We start from the raw sequence: 23436 nt of genomic DNA, 5'->3' as shown, positions 1-23436 counted from the left end.
TCCTCACCCTCACCTTCCCCCTCACCCTCACCCTCACCTTCCCCCTCACCCTCATCCTCATCCTCACCTTCCCCCTCACCCTCATCCTCACCTTCTCCCTCACCCTCATCCTCACCCTCACCTTCTCCCTCACCCTCATCCTCACCCTCACCTTCCCCCTCACCCTCATCCTCACCTTCCCCCTCACCCTCATCCTCACCCTCACCTTCTCCCTCACCCTCATCCTCACCCTCACCTTCCCCCTCACCCTCACCCTCACCTTCCCCCTCACCCTCATCCTCATCCTCACCTTCCCCCTCACCCTCATCCTCACCTTCCCCCTCACCCTCATCCTCACCTTCCCCCTCACCCTCATCCTCATCCTCACCTTCCCCCTCACCCTCATCCTCACCTTCTCCCTCACCCTCATCCTCACCCTCACCTTCTCCCTCCCCCTCATCCTCACCCTCACCTTCCCCCTCACCCTCATCCTCACCTTCCCCCTCACCCTCATCCTCACCCTCACCTTCTCCCTCACCCTCACCCTCACCCTCACCTTCCCCCTCACCCTCACCCTCACCTTCCCCCTCACCCTCACCCTCACCTTCCCCCTCACCCTCACCCTCACCTTCCCCCTCACCCTCACCCTCACCTTCCCCCTCACCCTCATCCTCACCCTCACCTTCTCCCTCACCCTCATCCTCACCTTCCCCCTCACCCTCACCCTCACCTTCCCCCTCACCCTCATCCTCACCTTCCCCCTCACCCTCATCCTCACCTTCCCCCTCACCCTCATCCTCACCTTCCCCCTCACCCTCATCCTCACCTTCCCCCTCACCCTCATCCTCACCTTCCCCCTCACCCTCATCCTCACCCTCACCTTCTCCCTCACCCTCACCCTCACCCTCATCCTCACCTTCCCCCTCACCCTCATCCTCACCCTCACCCTCACCCTCACCTTCCCCCTCACCCTCATCCTCACCTTCCTCCTCACCCTCACCCTCACCCTCACCTTCTCCCTCACCCTCATCCTCACCTTCCCCCTCACCCTCACCCTCACCTTCCCCCTCACCCTCACCCTCACCTTCCCCCTCACCCTCACCCTCACCTTCCCCCTCACCCTCACCCTCACCCTCACCTTCCCCCTCACCCTCATCCTCACCCTCACCTTCTCCCTCACCCTCATCCTCACCTTCCCCCTCACCCTCACCCTCACCTTCCCCCTCACCCTCACCCTCACCTTCCCCCTCACCCTCATCCTCACCTTCCCCCTCACCCTCACCCTCACCTTCCCCCTCACCCTCATCCTCACCTTCTCCCTCACCCTCACCCTCACCCTCACCTTCTCCCTCACCCTCATCCTCACCCTCACCTTCCCCCTCACCCTCACCCTCACCTTCCCCCTCACCCTCACCCTCACCTTCCCCCTCACCCTCACCCTCACCTTCCCCCTCACCCTCATCCTCACCTTCCCCCTCACCCTCATCCTCACCTTCCCCCTCACCCTCATCCTCACCCTCACCTTCCCCCTCACCCTCATCCTCACCTTCCCCCTCACCCTCATCCTCACCTTCCCCCTCACCCTCATCCTCACCCTCACCTTCTCCCTCACCCTCATCCTCACCCTCACCTTCCCCCTCACCCTCATCCTCACCTTCCCCCTCACCCTCATCCTCACCTTCCCCCTCACCCTCACCCTCACCCTCACCTTCTCCCTCACCCTCATCCTCACCCTCACCTTCCCCCTCACCCTCACCCTCACCTTCCCCCTCACCCTCATCCTCACCTTCCCCCTCACCCTCATCCTCACCCTCACCTTCTCCCTCACCCTCATCCTCACCCTCACCTTCCCCCTCACCCTCACCCTCACCTTCCCCCTCACCCTCATCCTCACCTTCCCCCTCACCCTCATCCTCACCTTCTCCCTCCCCCTCATCCTCATCCTCACCTTCTCCCTCCCCCTCACCCTCATCCTCACCTTCCCCCTCACCCTCATCCTCACCCTCACCTTCTCCCTCACCCTCATCCTCACCTTCCCCCTCACCCTCATCCTCACCTTCCCCCTCACCCTCATCCTCACCTTCCCCCTCACCCTCATCCTCACCTTCCCCCTCACCCTCATCCTCACCTTCTCCCTCACCCTCATCCTCACCTTCCCCCTCACCCTCATCCTCATCCTCACCTTCCCCCTCACCCTCATCCTCACCTTCCCCCTCACCCTCATCCTCACCTTCTCCCTCACCCTCATCCTCACCTTCCCCCTCACCCTCATCCTCACCCTCACCTTCCCCCTCACCCTCATCCTCACCTTCTCCCTCACCCTCATCCTCACCTTCCCCCTCACCCTCATCCTCACCTTCTCCCTCACCCTCATCCTCACCTTCCCCCTCACCCTCATCCTCACCTTCTCCCTCACCCTCATCCTCACCTTCCCCCTCACCCTCATCCTCACCTTCCCCCTCACCCTCATCCTCACCCTCACCTTCCCCCTCACCCTCATCCTCACCTTCTCCCTCATCCTCACCCTCACCCATCCTCACTGTCACCTTCATCTTCCCCCTTCCCCTCATCCTCACCTTCATCCTCCCCCATTCTCCCCCTCCCACTCGCCATCCTCATCCTCACCTTCATCCTCGTCCTTCCCCTCCCTGTCACCCCCATTCTCCCCCTTACCCTCACCCATTCTCATCCTCCCCCTCCCCCTCTCTACTCTCCCCCTCACTTTCACCCTGCCCCTCATCCTCCCCTCCCCTCCCCCTCCCCCAGGCTTTGCTCCAGACCCATCTCCCACCGCACATCTGGGTCCTCACCCAGCCTCACCCAGCCCTGCCCTCCCGTCATTCTACACCTCCATGCCTGGCTCCCTCCCCATCCTTCCTTTCCCCCAAACTTCAGACTTTGGCTTGTCTTTCCGTCCTTCTGCTCCTCATTCCTGGGCTCTAATGCCATGCCCATCGCTGTCCAGCTCACCAGCTCAGAGCCCAGCTCCTGCTCGGTCCAGCTCCGTCAGCCCCGCCTCCCTCCTGCACTCTGCACTCACTCCTGTCCTGCTCCTGTGTTCCCATGACTCATCTCAGACCTCATCGTTGATAACACGCTCCACCCCCACCACCAACTGCATCCTCAACTCCAACTCCGTGTGTTTGCATGGCGTCTGGCTAGCTTTGGCCAGAAGCATTATTGGGGTACTCAGGTTCCCCACCATTGGTGATGTTGGTGAGGTATTTGGGCAGCCCCCCTTCTAGGGGCAGCACTGATATGTGGAGGTGTTGGGTTAGACGGGGTCAGGGTCCCTGCCTGCCATTCCCAATAACTGTTATATGTGCGAGTGTGAATGTCTAAGACCCAGGTGCTCTGGGCTCATCTCTTACCTGGGGCGGTGGGGGTGCTGACCAGGTCCCTGGAAGCTCACTCCTGACCATAGCATGTGTCTTTCTGCAGATCTCCAGTGTTCTGGACATGGAGGCTGTCACCTTCAAGAAGCTGGTGAAAGGCCATGCCTACTCTGTGACTGGAGCCAAGCAGGTACTGTGGGGCCTTCCCTGCAGGGTAGTGCCCTGTGGTCAGGGCAGTGGAAGGGGCTGGCTCTCCTGTAGTAGCACCTTGTCTGTCTCCTGGGGACTCATATTCTGAGGTGTCTACCTCGGCCTGCTTGATTCACTGTAGTTTGTGTACATAGCTGCTTTTTCATGATGTTTCTGGCGGGGTGTGGTGCTGGGTACTGAACAGGGTGTGAGGTGGGAAGGAGTGTTAACGTGCGTGCCGGAAACGGGCACTGATGGGAGCTCCGGGGAACAGGTGAACTACATGGGCCAGATGGTGAGCCTGATCAGGATGCGGAACCCCTGGGGCGAGGTGGAGTGGACGGGAGCCTGGAGCGACGGGTGAGCGGCCGTGGGCGCTGGCCGGGGAGGTGGGGGAGGCTGGTCAGGATCGGAACCCCTGGGGCGAGGTGGAGTGGACGGGAGCCTGGAGCGACGGGTGAGCGGCCGTGGGCGCTGGCCGGGGAGGTGGGGGAGGCTGGTCAGTGCCACTGGCGTTTCTGCTTAGGGCTCTGCCAGCCTGTGGTGGGCTCAGGATGGAGCAGAGGGGCCCATCTCTATGTTACTGGGTCTATGGACCAAGCTCAGGAACCACTTGGACCCCTGTGCCCAGCCTCTGAGCATCCTCAGGGCATCTGACCCAGCCGGAACAAGGCAATCCCTGGAACTGGGATCATGGAGCTTGACCTTGACCTGGGCTAGGGGAGGACAGGCCCCAGGGACAGAGGCCAGGCAGGCCAGTGCCCACCAGTCCCTGGCAGCGCCCTTTTCCCCACAGCTCCTCAGAATGGAACAATGTGGACCCTTATGAACGGGAGCAGCTCCGGATCAAAATGGAGGATGGGGAGTTCTGGTGAGCAGCTCCCTCCTGGGTCTGGCCTCTCTTGGGTCCTTGTGCCCCACTTCTCAAACACACAAACCCAGCATGTGCCATATTCCTGCGTGTCCTGGCTGGGGACCACGGCTCACCTCTGCACCTTGATGTCACAGGATGTCATTCCGAGACTTCATGCGTGAGTTCACCCGCCTGGAAATCTGCAACCTGACGCCTGACGCCCTCAAGAGCCGAGTGTTCCGGAAATGGAACACCACCCTCTACGAAGGCACCTGGCGGAGGGGGAGCACCGCAGGGGGCTGCCGGAACTACCCAGGTGACCTGGCCTGGCTGTATGGGGCGTGGGGCGCACGGGGCTGGGGGCTGGGCCCTGCTGCCTCCTGGCTCAAATGCCTCGGCAAGGCACGTGCTCTGAGCCTCAGTTCCTCACTCGTAAGATAGGAATGGTTGTGTTGATCTCCCAGCTTTGCTTTGAGGAGTAAAAGATTGAATGACCTTGTACGATTTAAAGAGCCACGCTTGCCTCACCGTCCTGGGGCCTGAGCCCAGGGTGCTAACCAGGGAAGAAGACCTTGTTGCCATCCAGGCACCTCCTGTCACTCTTTGGCCGAGACCTCCCTCCCGGCCCACAGTCTTCCTCCCTGCCTCCTCGCACACCTTCCTCCGGGCTTCTAGATCCGTGCTGATGACTGGGTCTGCTGCCTGCCGCAACCTTCACCTTCATGCTTCCAGCCGGCACGCTGAGAGCACCCTGGAGCTGTTGCAAACGCCCTCTCTGACCTCGCCATTGGCCCCCTCTGTCCTGGCCTTCATCACCTTTGTCCCTCTCTGACTGCCATCCGCCCTCGCAGCGCCCTCCCCGCCGCCTTCAGCCTCAGGGCCAGTCTGGTCTGTTGAACCCCCCCCTTGTGCACTGCCCTCCATCGCCCACCTGGCCTCCTCTTATCAGGTTCGAGTCATCATGTTAGTCTTGCCCCGAGAACTCTCCGTTTCCTGGCTCCGGGCTCCCTGAGCTCCTCTCGCTTGGCATAAGCACATTGCTAGTTGAACCCTCCTCCCCAACTCCGGAACCACTGAGTGGTGGCTGGAGAGAAATCACACAACTGGCTGTATTTTCCCCGTAAGTAAATTCATGGTTACAAACCGCAAATGAGCCCCTGGCAGTTCTGCTGCTTGTCAGCCTCGTCCCCACTGTCTCCACAGACTTCCCTCCGCTCATCCGCCTGCCTGGCCTGGCCTGTCACCGAAAGAAAGCCCTCGTCGTGCAGGGCACCCCCTCACACTCCCACCTCCGTCCCCCGGCCTGTCTGGGCCTGGGCCGTCTTTGCTGCTTTCCCTCCTGGGACTGGCAGTATCCCTGCTTTAGGGGCCCCGACCTCTCTTCAGGACCCAGTTTCCCCTCAGCTCTGAAAGCCTTGCTCCTTCGCCCATCGCCTCTCGTGTCATTCTGCAGAATCGTCCGTCTTCAAACAAGGCAGAGCTTTCTTTACCTCACTTCCTCACCCGTTTCTCTGCTCCCCTTCAAAGCAGAGTTTCTCAGGAGTTGCCACACGGTTTCCTTTCTTACTTCTTTTCGGTTTTTAACCCCCTCCAGTCCAGCTGCCGTCCTCCCCACGATGCTGCAACCGCTCTGTTGAGGGTCATTCACAGCTGTGGCTCTGCCAAGCCCGCCAGGGCCACCCTCGCACCCCGCGCCCTCTGGCAGCTCTCAGCTGGCTCACAGCCCTCCTGTTTGAAGCCTTCTTCTCCCTCGTAGGGATCCAGTTTCAGTTTTTCCCCAAATAAGTAACCGCTGTTTCCTGTCCCACTTGTTGAGATGTGTGTCCTTTCCTCACGGCCTGCCCTGTGGTGCCAGCAGCATCACAGAGCTCCCGCGTATGTGTGGGTCTGTTTGGGGCTCACCATTCCATCCCTTGGTCTGTCCCTCTGCCAACAGCATCAGCATCTTGACCTAGTTGCTATAGATTTGTAAGAAGTCCTGCTATTGGACAGGACTTCTTCTTCAGAAGTTTCTTAGCTATTCTCTTTTTCTTTTTTTGAGTGAGAGAGATGAGAAGCATCAACTCATAGTTGCGGCACTTTAGTTGTTCATTGATTGCTTTCTCAAATGTGCCTTGAGCGGTGCTGGTGGGGGTCTCCATTCGAGAGCCAGTAACCCATTGCTCAAGCCAGCAACCTTGGGCTTCAAGCCAGGGACCCCTGAGCTAAAACCAGTGACCATGGGGTCATGTCAATGATCCCACACTCAAGCCAGCGACCTCAAGGTCTCGAACCTGGGACCTCAGTGTCCCAGGTCGAGGCTCTGCTCACTGCGCCACCACCGGACAGGCCTCTTAATCTTCTTGCACTTTATTTTTCCATGTGAGTTTTAGAATCAGCTTACCAAGTCCTACAAAACACCATTTTGAGAATTCAGTTTGGAATAGCATTGGATCTATAGATCAATTTGGGGAGAACGGCCATCATTACCATTTTGAGTCTTATTTAAGAGGGGATGCAATAGTCCCTCTGTATCTGTGTTTTTGCTTTTAGCACTTTCAGTTATCCACAGTTGACTGCTGTCTGAAAGTATTACATGGAAAATTCCAAAATAAACAATTCTTAAGTTTGAAATCTCGAGCCATTCTGAATAGCAGGATGAAAGCTGGGCAGGCCCGCCCAGGCTGTGAATCATCCCTTCGATCAGCACGTTCGCTCTGTATCTGCCACCTGCCCGATAGTCGCTTAGTGCAGTCTAGGTTATTGGACCCACTGCCATAGTATCACAGTGGTTGTGTTCAAGTAGTCCTTACAGTCGTCTGATGCTACGTCACGATGCCCACATCATTCACCTCCCTTCATCTCATCACATAGGCATTGTGACACCTCATGTCATAAAAAGAAGGATAAGGCCTGACCAGGCGGTGGTGCAGTGGATAAAGCGTCGGACTGGGATGCGGAGGACCCAGGTTCGAGACCCCAAGGTCGCCAGCTTGAGTGCGGGCTCACCTGGCTTGAGCAAAACTCACCAGCTTGGACCCAAGGTCGCTGGCTTAATCAAGGGGTTACTTGGTCTGCTGAAGGCCCGCGGTCAAGGCACATATGAGAAAGCAATCAATGAACAACTAAGGTCTCGCAACAAAAAACTGATGATTGATGCTTCTCATCTCTCTCCGTTCCTGTCTGTCTACCCCTCTCTCTGACTCACTCTGTCCCTGTAAAAAAAAAAAAAAAAAAAAATGTGAGTACAGTATAAGATTATGAGACAGAGAGACCACATTCACATAACTTTTATTACACTATATTGTTATAATTATTATTTTATTACTGGTAACTGTTGGTACTCTCTTACTGTGCCTGATTTGTAAATTAAACATCATAGGTATGTTTTTATGGGGGAAAACATAGAACATATAGGGCTTGGTACTGTCCACAGTTTCAGGCATCCATTGGGGTCTGGGAACATATGTCCCACGGATAAGGGAGGACTACTGTATATCTCTATTTTGGCATTCTTTTATGTCTTGCTCAAAATTTGATAATGTTCATCATAAAGGGCTCATACATCTTTTTGGTTTTTATTAAGTGAAAGGAGGGGAGGCAGAGACAGACTTTCGCTAGCCACCACCGGGATCCAGCTAGCACGCCCTGTTTGGGGTGATGCTCTGCCCATCTGGGGTTTTGCTCCATTGCTCAGCAACTGAGCTCTTCTTAGTGCCTGAGTTGGAGGCCAGGGAGTCATCCTCAGTGCCTGGGGCAACTCGCTCCAATCTCCAATCTAGTGATGGCTGCAGGAGGAAAAGAGAGAGAGAGAGAGAAGTGAGAGAGGGAGGGGTGGAGAAGCAGATGGGCACTTCTCCTGTGTGCCCTGACCGGGAATCGAACCCGGGACATCCACAGGCCATGCCGATGCTCTGCCACTGAGTCAAGCAGCCAAGGGCTTGTTTCTTTATTTTTAAATTGAATTTATTGAGGTAACATTGGTTAATAAAATAATATAGGTTTCAGGGGTACAATTCTCTAATACATCATCTATATATTGTATATATTCACCACCCCAAGTCAAGTCTCCTTCCATCACCTTTTTTTTATGTATTTTTCTGAAGTTAGAAACAGGGAGGCAGTCAGACAGACTCCCGCATGCCCCCGACCGGGATCCACCCGGCACGCCCACCAGGGGACGATGCTCTGCCCATCTGGGGCGTTGCTCTGTTGCAACCAGAGCCATTCTAGCACCTGAGGCAGAGGCCACAGAGCCATCCACAGCTCCTGGGCAAACTTTGCTCCAATGGAGCCCTGGCTGCAGGAGGGGAAGAGAGAGACAGAGAGGAAAGAGAGGGGGAGGGGTGGAGAAGCAGATGGGCGCTTCTCCTGTGTGCCCTGGCCGGGAATCGAACCTGGGACTCCTGCACGCCAGGCCGATGCTCTACCACTGAGCCAACTGGCCAGGGCTCCATCACCATTTTTTATCCCCCTTTGACCTTTCCTACCTTCCTTTTCCTCAGGTAATTACCATACTATTATCTATGTATGAGGGGTTCATTTGTTTTTTTCTTAATCCCGTCGCCTTTTTTGAGATCAGACAAGATCAGGGGTGTTCAGAATGATATGGCCATAGACACCCTTCACCTTCACCCCGTCCCTTACCCCCTCCCCCTGACAGCTGTCATTCAATTCTCTGTGTCGGAGTCTGTTTCTGTTTTGTTCCTTTGTTCATTAGATTCCACGTGTGCCTGACCAGGCGGTGGCGCAGTGGATAGAGCGTCGGACTGGGATGCAGAGGACCCAGGTTCGAGACCCCGAGGTCGCCAGCTTGAGCGCGGGCTCATCTGGTTAGAGCAAAAGCTCACCAGCTTGAACCCAAGGTCACTGGCTCCAGCAAGGGGTTACTCGGTCTGCTGAAGCCTGCGGTCAAGGCACATATGAGAAAGCAATTAATGAACAACTAAAGTGTCACAATGTGCAATGAAAAACTAATGATTGATGCTTCTCATCTCTCTCCGTTCCTGTCTGTCTGTCCCTGTCTATCCCTCTCTCTGATTCTCTCTCTGTCTCTGTAAAAAAAGATTCCACGTGTAAGTGAAATCATGATACTTGTCTTTCTCTGACTGGCTTATTTCGCTTAGTGTGATACTCTCCAGGTCTATCCATGCTGTTACAAAGGGTAAAGTTTCCTTTTTTACCTTGTCTAGTGTTAGTATCACTGCTGTATTTATATCTGTCTTCTAAAGTGAACTGGGAAGTGTTCTCTCCATTTCTGTTTCCGAGGAGTTTGCATGAGACGGGGATGTGTTGTTGCTTGACTGTTTGGTGGAACTGGTCTATAAAGCTGTCGGGCCTGCTCTTTTCTTTTTTTATTTGTTATTTATTGATTTTTAGATGGAGGAGAGAGAAAAAGAAAGAGGGGGTAGAAGTGGGAAGCATCAATTCATAGTAGTTACTTTCGGTATGTGCCTTGACCGGGCAAGCCCAGCATTTCAAACTGGTGACCTCAGCATTCCTCAGTGGATAGAGGTTGACGCTCTATCCACTGTACTACCACAGGTCAAGGCCTGCTCTTTTCTTTTCTTTTTTAAAATATTTATTTATTTATTTATTTATATATATATTTTTTCCTGAAGTTGGAAACAGGGAGGCAGTCAGACAGACTCCCGCATGCGCCCGACCGGGATCCATCCGGCATGCCCACCAGGGGGCGATGCTCTGCCCATCTGGGGCGTCGCTCTGTTGCGACCAGAGCCACTCCAGCGCCTGGGGCAGAGGCCAGGGAGCCATCCCCAGCGCCCGGGCCATCTTTGCTCCAATGGAGCCTTGGCTGCGGGAGGGGAAGAGAGAGACAGAGAGGAAGGGGCGGGGTGGAGAAGCAAATGGGCGCTTCTCCTATGTGTCCTGGCCGGGAATCAAACCGGGTCCCCTGCACGCCAGGCCGATGCTCTACCGCTGAGCCAACTGGCCAGGGCCTATTTTTTTAAATTTAAAAAAAAAATTTTTTTTTTTTTTACAGAGACAGAGAGAGAGTCAGAGAGAGGGATAGACAGGGACAGACAGACAGGAACAGAGAGATAAGAAGCATCAATCATTAGTTTTTCATTGCGCATTGCAACACTTTAGTTGTTCATTGATTGCTTTCTCATTTGTGCCTTGACCGTGGGCCTTCAGCAGACTGAGTAACCCCTTGCTCAAGCCAGTGACCTTGAGTCCAAGCTGGTGAGCTATTGCTCAAACCAGATGAGCCCGCACTCAAGCTGGTGACCTTGGGGTCTCGAACCTGGGTCCTCCGCATCCCAGTCCGACACTCTATCCACTGCGCCTGCTCTTTTCTTTATATGAAGATTAACTTTTGATACTGAGTATCCTTAATGCTGATAGGTTTATTCAGGCTTTCTATTTCCTTTTGATCCTATTTTGATGAGTTGTATTTTGGGGGAGTTTATCCTTTGCATCTGTTTTCAAAATTATTAGGGTGAAGTTATTCTTTTTTTTTAATTTATTTATTATTATTATTATTTTTTTATTTTTTTTACAGAGACAGCGACTGAGTCAGAGAGAGGGATAGACAGGGACAGACAGACAGGAACAGAGAGATAAGAAGCATCAATCATTAGTTTTTCATTGCGCATTGCAACACTTTAGTTGTTCATTGATTGCTTTCTCATATGTGCCTTGACCGCGGGCCTTCAGCAGACCGAGTAACCCCTTGCTGGAGCCAGCGACCTTGGGTTCAAGCTGGTGGGCTTTTGCTCAAACCAGATGAGCCTGTGTTCAAGCTGGCGACCTCAGGGTCTCGAACCTGGGTCCTCTGCATCCCAGTCTGATGCTCTATCCACTGCGGTGGCCTGGTCAGGCTGAAGTTATTCTTAATATATTCTGATACCTCATCTGCTGATATTCTCTCTTTATTCATAGTGTTGCTTATTTGCACTGTCTCCTTTGTCTTTGTTAATCCTGTGAGAAATTTATCAATGTTAGATTTTATAAAGAAATGCCTTCTGACTTTGTTGATCCTATGCATAGTATTTTTTTTTTTACAGAGACAGAGAGAGAGTCAGAGAGAGGGATAGATAGGGACAGACAGACAGGAACGCAGAGAGATAAGAAGCATCAATCATTAGTTTTTCGTTGTGACACCTTAGTTGTTCATTGATTGCTTTCTCGTATGTGCCGTGACTGTGGGCCTTCAGCAGACCGAGTAACACCTTGCTCGAGCCAGCGACCTTGGGTCCAAGCTAGTGAGCTTTTTGCTCAAACCGATAAGCCCGTGCTCAAGCTGGCGACCTCACTGTCTTGAACTTGGGTCCTTCCTCATCCCAGTCTGACCAACGCTCTAGCCACTGTGCCACCGCCTGGTCAGGCAGTATTTTTTATATCATTAATCTTTGCTTTTCTGTTTATGTCATTCCTCTGCTTTCTTTGGGTTTATTTTTAAACTTTATTTTACGACCTCTTTAATTAGAGGATTATTTTATTAATTTAGGTATTTTATATCTATCTATATATATATAAGCACCTAAGGCAATACATTTCCCTAAATACCTGTTTTTAAGAATTATGATCATTCACATACCATGAAATTCACACTTCTCATGTGTACAATTCAGTGGGTTTTAGTGTAGTCACAGTGTTGTGAAATCATAAGCATTACCCAATTCCAAAACATTTTTACTACCCCCAAAGGAAGCCCTGCATCCATTAGTAGGTCACTCCCTCTCCCCCACTCCCCAGATTTGCCTGTTCTGGACATGGCAGAGACATAGAATTGTGCCTGGCTTATTTTCCTTAACATAGTATCTTCAAAGTTCATCCACATTGTAGCATGTACCAGCACTTCATTTCATTTTTATGGCTGAGTAATATAGTCTGTGATTGGGTATACCACAGTTTGCTTATTCATTCATCAGTTGATGAACATTTGGGTGGTTTCCCATGCTTGGCTCTTATGAGTAATGCTGCTATGAACATTCAGGCACATGTGTTTGTGTGAGCATATGTTCTTTTGGGTCTATAAGTAGAAGGAAAATCATTAGGTTGTATGGTATTTCCATGTTTAACATTTTGAGGAACTGTTCTAGAGTGGCAATACTGGTTTATATTCCACTAGCAATGTCTGAGGATTCCAGTTTCTCGACATCCTTGTCAACACTTGTTATTGTCCATCTTTTTTTACTATATCCATCCTAGTGGCTATAAAGTGGTATCTCATTGAAGTTTTGATTTGTATTTTTTTAATTATTAATGATATTGAGTATCTTTTCATGTGTTTATTTATTAGACATTTGTATCTCTCTTTTGGAGTGTCCAAATAGTTTATCATGAATGTTTGTTGCGTTTTGTCAAATGCCTTTTCTGCATCAACTAAGATAATTGTGTGTGTGTTTTTTCTTTTTGTTATATTAATGTATTACATTGATTGATCCTATGTTGAACAATCCTTTCATTCTTGGGATTAAATCCTATTTCATGATATATAATCCTTTAAAAAGACTGTTGGGGCCCTGGCCGGTTGGCTCAGTGGTAAAGCGTCGGCCTGGTGTGCAGGAGTCCCAGGTTCGATTCCCGGCCAGGGCACACAGGAGAAACGCTCAACTGCTTCTCCACCCCTCCCCCTCTCCTTCTTCTCTGTCTCTCTCTTCCCCTCCCGCAGCCAAGGCTCCATTGGAGCAAAGTTGTCCCGGGCACTGAGGATGGCTCCATGCCCTCTGCCTCAGGCACTCGGAATGGCTCTGGTTGCAACAGAGCAACGGCCCAGATGGGTGGAGCATCGCCCCCTGGTGGGCATGCCGGGTGGATCCCGGTCAGGCACATGCGGGAGTCTGACTGCCTCCTTGTTTCCAACTTCAGAAGAAAAAATAATAATAATAATAATAATAATAAAAAAAGACTGTTGGGTTTGGTTTGATGGTGTTTTGTTGAGGATTTTTTTTTTTTTTGTATTTTTCTGAAGCTGGAAACGGGGAGAGACAGTCAGACAGACTCCCGCATGCACCCTACCGGGGTCCACCCAGCACGCCCACCAGGGGCGAGGCTCTGCCCACCAGGGGGCATGCTCTGCCCCTCCGGGGCGTCGCTCTGCTGCGACCAGAGCCACTCTGGCGCCTGGGGCAGAGGCCAAGGAGCCATCCCCAGCGCCCGGGCCATCTTTGCTCCAATGGAGCCTTGGCTGCAGGAGGAGAAGAGAGAGACAGAGAGGAAGGAGGGGGGGTGGAGAAGCAAATGGGCGCTTCTCCTATGTGCCCTGGCCAGGAATCGAACCCGGGTCCACCGCACGCCAGGCCGATGCTCTACCACTGAGCCAACCGGCCAGGGCCTTGTTGAGGATTTTTATAACAATATTCTCACATGATATTGGTCTGTAATTTTCTTGTGATGTCTTTATCTGCCTTTGGTACCAAGCAAATCTATGAATTTTCCTTTTCTGGACAATATAATTTAATTTTAATTTTAATTTTAATTTGTTTTTTATTCAGAGACAGAGAGAGAGTCAGAGAGAGGGATAGATAGAGACAGACAGGAACGGAGAGAGATGAGAAGCATCAATCATCAGTTTTTCATTGTGACACCCTAGTTGTTCATTGATTGCTTTCTCATATGTGCCTTGACCGCGGGTCTTTAGCAGACCGAGTAATCCCTTGCTCGAGCCAGTGACCTCGGGTCCAAGCTGGTGAGCTTTTTTTTTTGCTTAAGCCAGATGAGCCCACGCTCAAGCTGGCAAACTCGGGGTCTCAAACCTGGGTCCTCGGCATCCCAGTCCGATGCTCTATCCACTGCACCACTGCCTGGTCAGGGTGGACAATATAATTTAATATAATTGGAATCAGGGAATATGTGGTTCTTTGTGTTTGACTTCTTTCACTTAACATGTCTTCAGGGTTCATCATGCTATGGCGTATATAGGTACTTTATTCCTTTTTATTGCTGAATAATATTCCTTTGTTCAGTTATACATTTGGTTTATCCATTCATCAGTTGATGGAAGATTTGGTTGTTTCTACATTTGGCTATTATAGATAATACTTCTGTGAACATTAACATACAAGTTCTTGTGTGGGTGTATGTTTTCATTTATCTCGGGGATATACCTAGGAGAATTGCAGGGTCATGTGGTAATTCTATGTTTAACCATCTGAGGAATTTCCAGACTATTTTCCAAAGTGGCTGTACCATGTTATTTATTTATTTCCTTTTATTGATTTTAAAGAGAGAGAAAGGGAGAGAAAGAATGTGTCCTGACTGGGGATTGAACCCACAACCCTGGTGTATCAGGACGATGCTCTAACTAATTGAGCTGTTTGGCCAGGGCAAAATGTACCACTTTACTTTCCAGTCAGCTCTGTGTGAGGTTCTGATTTCTCCACATCCTCACAAACACTTATTATTTATCTTTTTTATTTTTTTAAATTAATTTTAATGGGGTGACATTGATAAATCAGGGTACATATGTCCAGAGAAAACATCTCTAGGTTATTTTGACATTTGATTATGCTGCATTCCCATCACCCAAAGTCCAATTGTCTTCCATCACCTTCTAACTGGTTTTCTTTGTGCCCCTCCTCTCCCCCAACCCCCTCTCTCTCCTCCCCCCCACCCCATAACCCCCACACTCTTGTCCATGTCTCTGAGTCTCATTTTTTATGTCCCACCTATGTATGGAATCATATAGTTCTTAGTTTTTTCTGATTTACTTATTTTGCTCAGTATAATGTTATCAAGGTCCATCCATGTTGTTGTAAATGACCCGATGTCATCATTTCTTATGGCTGAGTAGTATTCCATAGTATATATGTACCAAAGCTTTTTAATCCACTCGTCCTCTGACGGACACTTGGGCTGTTTCCAGATCTTCGCTATTGTGAACAACGCTGCCATAAACATGGGGCTGCATTTCTTCTTTTCAAACAGTGCTATGGTGTTCTTGGGGTATATTCCTAACAGTGGTATAGCTGGGTCAAAAGGCAGTTCGATTTTTAATTTCTTGAGGAAGCTCCATACTGTTTTCCACAGTGGCTGCACCAGTCTGCATTCCCACCAGCAGTGCAGGAGGGTTCCCTTTTCTCCACATCCTCGCCAGCACTTACTCTGTGTTTTGTTGATGAGAGCCATTCTGACTGGTGTGAGATGATATCTCATTGTGGTTTTAATTTGCATTTCTCTAATGATTAGTGATGTTGAGCATTTTTTCATATGCCTATTGGCCATCTGTATGTCCTCCGTGGAGAAATGTCTATTCATTTCTTTTGTCCATTTTTTGGTTGGATTGTGTTTGTCTTCCTGGTATTGAGTTTTACAAGTTCTTTATAAATTTTGGTTATTATCCCCTTATCAGACGTATTGTCAAATATATTCTCCCATTGTGAAGTTTGTCTTTTTATTCTGTTCTTATTGTCTTTAGCTGTGCAAAAGCTTTTTTTGTATTTTTCTGAAGTTGGAAACCGGGAGGCAGTCAGACAGGCTCCCGCATGCGCCTGACCAGGATCCACCCGGCCCGCCCACCAGGGGGCGATGCTCTGCCCATCTGGGGCGTTGCTGCTGCAACCAGAGCCATTCTAGTGCCTGAGGCAGAGGCCACAGAGCCATCCCCAGCACCAGGGCCAACTTTGCTCCAATGGAGCCTCGGCTGCAGGAGGGGAAGAGAGAGACAGAGAGGAAGGAGAGGGGGAGGGGTGGAGAAGCAAATGGGCGCTTCTCCTGTGTGCCCTGGCCGGTAATCGAACTCGGAACTCCTGCATGCTAGGCCAACGCTCTACCACTGAGCCAACCGGCCAGGGCACAATAGCTTTTTAGTTTGATATAGTCCCATTTGTTTATCCTGTCTTTTATTTCACTTGCCCATGGAGATAAATCGGCAAATATATTGCTGCAAGAGATGTCAGAGAGCTTACTGCCTATGTTTTCTTCTAAGGTGCTTATGGTTTTACAGCTTACATTTAAGTCTTTTATCCATTTTGAGTTTATTTTTGTGAATGGTGTAAGTTGGTGGTCTAGTTTCATTTTATTGCAGGTAGCTGTCCAATTTTCCCAACACCATTTGTTGAAGAGGCTGTCTTTACTCCATTGTATTTCCTTACCTCCTTTGTCAAATATCAGTTGTCCATAAAAGTGTGGGTTTATTTCTGGGTTCTCTGTTCTGTTTCATTGATCTATATGCCTGTTCTTATGCCAGTACCAGGCTGTTTTGAGTACAATGGCCTTGTAGTATAACTTGATATCCGGAAGTGTGATACCTCCCACTTTATTCTTCCTTTTCAAGATTGCTGAAGCTATTCGTGTTCTCTTTTGGTTCCATATAAATTTTTGGAATATGTGTTCTATATCTTTGAAGTAAGTCATTGGTATTTTAATCGGTATTGCATTGAATTTATAAATTGCTTTGGGTAATATAGACATTTTAATGATGTTTATTCTTCCTAACCATGAGCACGGTATATGCCTCCACTTGTTTGTATCTTCCCTGATTTCTTTTATCAATGTTTTATAATTTTCCGAGTACAAGTCTTTAATCTCCCTGGTTAAATTTATTCCTAGGTACTTTATTTTTTTGGTTGCAATGGTGAAGGGGATTGCTTCCTTAATTTCTCTTTCTGACAGTTTATTGTTAGTGTATAAAAATGCCTCTGATTTCTGAGTATTAATTTTATATCCTGCCACCTTGCTGAGTTTATCTTTTTTATTAATGTCAGCTTGGTGTGGGGATGCTGTGGCTTATTAGTGCCTTTAAAAGGAAATGCTGGCCTGACCAGGCGGTGGCGCAGTGGATAGAGCGTCAGACTAGGATGCAGAGGACCCAGGTTCGAGACCCCAAGGTTGCCAGTTTGAGCGCGGGCTCATCTGGCTTGAGCAAAAAGCTCGCCAGCTTGGACCCAAGGTCGCTGGCTCGAGCAAGGGGTTACTCAGTCTGCTGAAGGCCCACGGTCAAGGCACATATGAGAAAGCAATCAATGAACAACTAAGGTGTTGCAATGTGCAACGAAAAACTAATGATTGATGCTTCTCATCTCTCCGTTCCTGTCTGTCTGTCCCTGTCTATCCCCCACTCTGACTCTCTCTCTGTCTCTGTAAAAAAAAATAAATAAATAATAAATAAATAAATAAAAGGAAATGCTGCATATTCTACCCAGCACGTAGTTTTAGTCAAGGGGGCTGTATAAACTGCCAGAAATGCAAGTCCTGTCACCCTTTGCAGCTCTGTGGCCTCCTATCGGACCTGCTTTCTGTCACCCTCTTCTAAATCAGGGGCCACACAGGAGCTCCAGCCATCTTTTAAAATCCTAACCCATTTTAGTAATAATAAATTCATCAAAACCCTTGGCTGAATTAAGAAAAACATATATATAACAAAATCCTAGTCCAACCATGCCCCTCCTGTGTAAGGCTGTCATAGGGCCTTTTGCTCCTTGATTCATTCAGTCCGCGCTCCGCACCAGCACCCTGCTCCTGCCAACCTCTGGCATCTCTTTGGGTCCCCTGCTCACCTGAGCTCAAACCCTTATTAAACACTGGCTGTCCCCACGTGTGTGGGGGCTTAGTTCTCCCTCTGCCTGGCTCCCCAGGGCTCCCCCGTCAGTCCTCAGCTCAAACTTCACGTCAAAGATGCTTTTCCTGACCAACTCCAGCTTCCTTATTCTCTTAATTGTTCCTTCAATTAACCTGGCTTGCTCATACTTTACCTCCCCTATCAGGAATGTGAGTTCTTGAAGGTGGGGACTCTATGTGCCCCCACTGCGTGTCTGATACATGGCACACTGTGGGCACTTAGTAATACTTGGGTTTTTGGGGGGGAGGGTTGTGGGTTTGGGGTTTTTTTCGTATTTTTCTGAAGTGAGAAGCAGGGAGGCAGACAGACAGACTCCCACATGCACCTCGACCAGGATCCACCGGGGGGGGGGGGCATTGCTCCGCTGCACCAGAGCCATTTTAGCGCCTGAGACGGAGGCCATGGAGCCATCCTCAGTGCTCGGGCCAACTTTGCTCCAATGGAGCCTTGGCTGCATTAGGGGAAGAGAGACAGAGAGGAAGGAGAAGGGAGAAGGGTGGAGAAGCAGATGGCCGCTTCTCCTGTGTGCCCCGGCTGGGAATCGAACCCGGGATTTCCACACACCAGGCCGATGCTCTACCGCTGAGCCAACCGGCCAGGGCTTAGTAATACTTGTTAAATAAATGAATGAATGGACAGACGGGCGGGGGAAGAGAAGGCTTGGGGTCCCGTGATGCTCACCTTTCCCCTTACTGCAGCCACCTTCTGGGTGAACCCCCAGTTTAAGATCCGGCTGGAGGAGATCGATGACGCAAACGATGACTACGGGGGTCGCGAGTCAGGCTGCAGCTTCGTGCTGGCGCTCATGCAGAAGCACCGCCGCCGTGAGCGCCGCTTCGGCCGCGACATGGAGACCATTGGCTTTGCAGTGTACGAGGTGAGCGAGTGGATGAGCCCAGAACCCGGCTGAAAAGCTGGGCTCCTGCCCACCGTAGGCGAGATCCGCCAGGGGGCACCAGAGGACAGTTGCCATCCCTCGCCCAATGCTGGGCCCCTGGGGTCAATTATGCCACTGAGGCAGTAGAAGGGGCCCTGGGAAGCACCTGCTGAAGCCCCCCGCCAGGCTTAGGGTGGGCAGGGGCCTAAAATTCATCCCATCAGGCAGGTAGTGGGGGGTGGGGGAGATGTTTGCTGGGAGAGGGAAAGGTTTTGGAACTCGTTCCCATTCTTACGGGGCAGAAGGCTGCTCTTGGGAAGAGGAAGCTGGCAGCTTCCGGAGCCAGACTGTGGCTCAGCTTCAGAAAAAAGTGGGCGAGTGGCTTCCCTGGAGGAGTAGTGAGCTCCCTGTCTTGAAAGTGTGTAAACAGAGGCCGAGTGCAGGTGTATGATATGGAAGGCCCTGCTTCCTGCCCTATATTCAGGACAGACAGAAACTCCTGGACCTCCCTGGTGGGGTAAAGGACGCCACAGCCTCGGCCCAGCCCAGACCCCTGCAGGGGGTGGACCTCTGATGTCACTGGGCACAGCACATTGCTGTTGGCTAGGGGGCTGTCCTGGGGGCTCTGATTCAGAGCTGAGGCTCAGGGCATTTCAGGGACAAAGAGGATCTTGTCTCCCCCCCCCCCATTCCCACCCCAAACCCCTGGTGTCTCTCTCTGGTGTGAAGACAGCTCTGGGTCACCACTGGTCCCAGGCCCAGGGCCCTGCCTCCTGGTCTCGCCTTCTCATTTTAAGAACTCAGGGCCCCTCCCCAGCACAAACTGCCCCCTGTGCCCCTGGGCTAAGCTTACTTCTCTAACTTCCTTGTCTCTCTTGTAGGTTCCTCCACAGGTAGGTGTGGAATGTGACTCACCTGGATTTACACACACCTGAACATACGTGACTGATGGTGCCCAGAGGGGAGCAGGATGGTGGCAAGCTTTACACGTAGGAAACTAAGAAGTCACCTCGTTTTACTGCTCACAAAGTGTACCCCTAGCCCCGCCCACTGATCAGTGGGCAGAGCGAACTGCTCTCCTGGGGGTCAGAGCAGGTAACCAGTGAGGGGGCTGGATTTGAACCCTGGCCCTGAGCGCTCCACCCGACATGCACACCCAAGCTCTCTCTGTCTTACTGCTTGATGTTGGCTGAGAGAGGCCTTCTGGGCACTGGTGAGGGGCCTTGCAGTGGATGGCTAAGCATTCTGCACCCTTGAGCAAATTGCTTAAGCTTTAAATCTCAATGTCAGCGTCTGTGAAATGGGCATTAAATGAGGTGCCACGTGTAAAGTGCCCTGCGGTGCCTGACGTGGAGGAAGCCCTGAGTGGTAAAGGGGAGTGTTATTTCTTGGTTGTAGTCTCTACATTCACCTCCACTCTGTGCAGTAGGCAGAATTATTCCCCCCACTTTTCAGATAAGGAAACAGACAAAACACCTTGTCAGGGTTATGCAGCCGGAGGGTGACTGAGCCACGATTCCGCTCTCCAGCCCCTTGGCCAGTATTCGGAGCCCGGGGTCTGGGTCTGGGGGCAGCTCCTAAGGCTGGGCTGATCGGGCAGCTGCAGCCCCCGCCCCCACCTTCCCCTCCGCCAGCTGGTGGGCCAGCCGGCCGTGCACCTGAAGCGTGATTTCTTCCTGGCCAACGCGTCTCGGGCCCGATCAGAGCAGTTCATCAACCTGCGGGAGGTCAGCACGCGCTTCTGCCTGCCGCCCGGGGAGTATGTGGTGGTGCCCTCCACCTTCGAGCCCAACAAGGAGGGCGACTTCGTGCTGCGCTTCTTCTCAGAGAAGACCGCCGGGACCGAGTGAGTCGTGGGCCCCTCTCCTGCCTCCTGCCCCCCCCCCCCCGGCCTCCCAACATCCCCTTGACTGGCCCCTCTTTCTCCCCACCCTCTACAGGGAGCTGGACGACCAGGTCCAGGCCAACCTTCCTGACGAGGTGCGTGCCCTGCCCCCACAGGCCTCTCTCCCCTCCTTCACCCTGGGTGTGCACTGGCAACCCGGTGGCCTATCCTCCGGGCTCCGTCCGGCAGAGCAGAGCCTCTTCTGGCAGGAGCCGAAGGAATAATACTAGTTCCTCATTTACAGTTTGCCAAGGACTTTGTGATAATAGTGTGTGAGATCCCTGTGCTCTCACTCTACACCAGGTCTGAGCTTTCCCCAGCTTGTCGTTTCCTGCACTGTTTCTTCTCAGTAGGAAATTCAAGTTCAGAGAAGTTAAGGAATTTGCCCAGGGTAGCACAGCAGGAAGCCAAAGCTCACCCTTCATCACTGAGCTGAACTGCGTCCTCTTCCAGGCCACAAGAATCCTGGCCAGGGAGTAGAGTGGGGACTAGATTCCCATTTTACAGATGAGAAAAGTGAGGTTCAGAGAGGTGAAGTGACATGTAGCTAATGAGTGCTTCCAGCGCTGCTTCTAGCCACTGCCCATGCGGGGGCTAGGCTGGGGTGTCCCTGACCTGCTCCCCCTTCTCCATCCAGCAAGTGCTCTCGGAAGAGGAGATTGATGAGAACTTCAAGGCCCTCTTCAGACAACTGGCAGGGGAGGTAGGTTTGGGGCGCTGTTGGGGGGGGGGGCCTCTGGGGCGTTGAGGGACAGCCTCTCCCCAGGCTGGGTGCCATCCACCATCCTCCCCCAGGACCTGGAGATCAGCGTCAAGGAGCTGAGGACCATCCTTAACAGGATCATCGGCAAACGTGAGTCCCCGAGGGACTGCTCTCCACCCTGTGTCCCGTCCCCTGTTTCCTCCAAACTCCACAGTCTAGGCTTCTGCTCCCGCATGGAGCTAAACCCGACCCTTGGCCTTCATGGGTGAGGAAACCTTCCACTACCTTCCTGAGCCCTGTTAACCCCCATTTTCCTCCCACATTCCTCACGCCATCTTGTTGGACCCCGTTCTCTGTGCCTGAGTGTGGTGCCCTGCTGGGATTAGAAGCTTAGCTGCTGCCTGGCCGGTGGTGGCACAGCAGAGAGAGCGTCCACCTGGGATGCTGAGGTCCCAGGTTTGAAACCCCAAGGTTGCTGGCTTGAGTGTGGGATCATCAACATGATCCCATGATCACTGGCTTGCTCCCAAAGGTCGCTGGCTTAAACAGGGGTCATTGGCTTGGCCTGAGCCCCCCAGTGAAGGCATGGATGAGAAGCAATCAATGAACAACTAAAGTGCTGCAACTACGAGTTGATGCTCCTCATCTTTCTCTCTCTGTCTCTAAAAAAGCTTAGCTGCTGACAGCACCTTAGTGCCAACGTACGAGGCCGAGTGGCTCGGGAGCAGAGCTGGCTTCGCTCCCTGAGGTGCACAGCTGAAGGCAGTGGCCCCTAACTTTCCCTTTGCCCCACCTCTGACCCCTGACCTTCAACCTCCATCCATGCTGTTCCCTAGGCCCAGAACTGCCTCCTCTTCTCCCCCTGGAGCTGCGGCAGACCCCACCCCACTGTGGCCGCCTTCGCTGCCCCCACACGCCTCTCACGTCTATTTCACACCAGTTTGTTTTACTCTGGTCTGATGTGTTGATCTGGCTGTTGAGACACCAGCTTGATTACTGAAAGAATTTAGCTCTTCATTTCTGATGATAAAAGCACAACGACACACTCACTCTGCTAGATGTTACATACCAGGGGACGGGAGTCATGCCTCTCGGATTCTGTCCCACCCGGCATCCCCGGCTCAGAGCAGGCCCGGGGAGCTCTCTGGGCCGGGGTGCTGGAAATGTTTCTCTTCTGCAGACAAAGACCTGCGAACCAAGGGCTTCAGCCTGGAGTCCTGCCGCAGCATGGTGAACCTCATGGACGTATCCTTCTGTGCAGCTTGGGGCTGGGGGCACGCAGGTGCAGAAAGACTGCTGGGTGACTTGTCCTAGGAACAGCGCAAAGAAAAGGACACAGCTCTGTGGCATGTGGATGGACCAGTGCCTTCCTGGGCATTGTCCCATGGATAGAGATGGGGAAACTGAGGCACGGGCCTTGTGTCTAGTGAGAGGTGGGGCAGGGCCTGCGTCCCTGAGGGTCCCTAAGGCTGGTGCTTCTTCTGCGCCCTCCCTGACCCACACAGGCCCAGAGAGCAGGGCAGGCCTGGCCGGCGGCTGACCACTCGGTCTCGCTGCTTCTCCCTCCGTCTGGCGCCCTCTGTGGCCGGTCTCCCCTGCTCCCGGATTCCTTACTCTCACCCCATGCCCCACGCGGGCTTAAGCTGTGGAATTTTTTTCTTGATGGCTGCCCAGCGGGATGGCAACGGGAAGCTGGGCCTGGTGGAGTTCAATATCCTGTGGAACCGCATCCGGAATTACCTGGTAGGTGGTCTCTGCTGGCCACGGTCCCCCTGCCCCCCACAGCCTTGGTCACAGCAGAGCCAGCTGGGCTGCAGGCCGCATGGACCAGGCCCTCTACCTTGAAACTGCGTTTTCGGGGCCCGCATACCCCAGCAACGGACCCAGTCTTTTGGCCTCTCCCCTCCTACCTAAACAGTCCTCCACCCTCAACAGTCTTCTTCCCTCAACAGTCCTCCTCCCTCAACAGTCCTCCTCCCTCAACAGTCCTCCACCCTCAACAGTCCTCCCTCAACAGTCCTCCACTCTCAACAGTCCTCCACCCTCAACAGTTCTTCCCTCAACAGTCCTCCTCCCTCAACAGTCCTCCACCCTCAACAGTCCTCCAC

At 52.1% G+C, this 23436-nt stretch overlaps 1 protein-coding gene across 1 annotated transcript in view; it reads left to right on the top strand.

The window, feature by feature from the left end:
- The window catches only part of CAPN1 (calpain 1), a 32232-nt gene that overhangs the window by 5242 nt on the left and 3554 nt on the right, over nt 1-23436 (top strand). Inside the window, exons 7-18 of the mRNA XM_066358571.1 lie at nt 3421-3504; nt 3778-3863; nt 4300-4374; nt 4512-4672; nt 18562-18740; nt 19622-19633; nt 20375-20586; nt 20681-20720; nt 21263-21328; nt 21421-21478; nt 22509-22573; nt 23003-23071. Of these exons, the coding sequence (XP_066214668.1) occupies nt 3421-3504; nt 3778-3863; nt 4300-4374; nt 4512-4672; nt 18562-18740; nt 19622-19633; nt 20375-20586; nt 20681-20720; nt 21263-21328; nt 21421-21478; nt 22509-22573; nt 23003-23071 (1107 nt within the window). The remainder of the gene's footprint in view (nt 1-3420; nt 3505-3777; nt 3864-4299; nt 4375-4511; nt 4673-18561; nt 18741-19621; nt 19634-20374; nt 20587-20680; nt 20721-21262; nt 21329-21420; nt 21479-22508; nt 22574-23002; nt 23072-23436) is intronic.

Source organism: Saccopteryx leptura, chromosome 1, assembly GCF_036850995.1.
Source record: "Saccopteryx leptura isolate mSacLep1 chromosome 1, mSacLep1_pri_phased_curated, whole genome shotgun sequence".
NCBI classification, from domain to species: Eukaryota; Metazoa; Chordata; class Mammalia; order Chiroptera; family Emballonuridae; genus Saccopteryx; species Saccopteryx leptura.
This window is presented reverse-complemented; position numbering and strand designations above follow the sequence as displayed.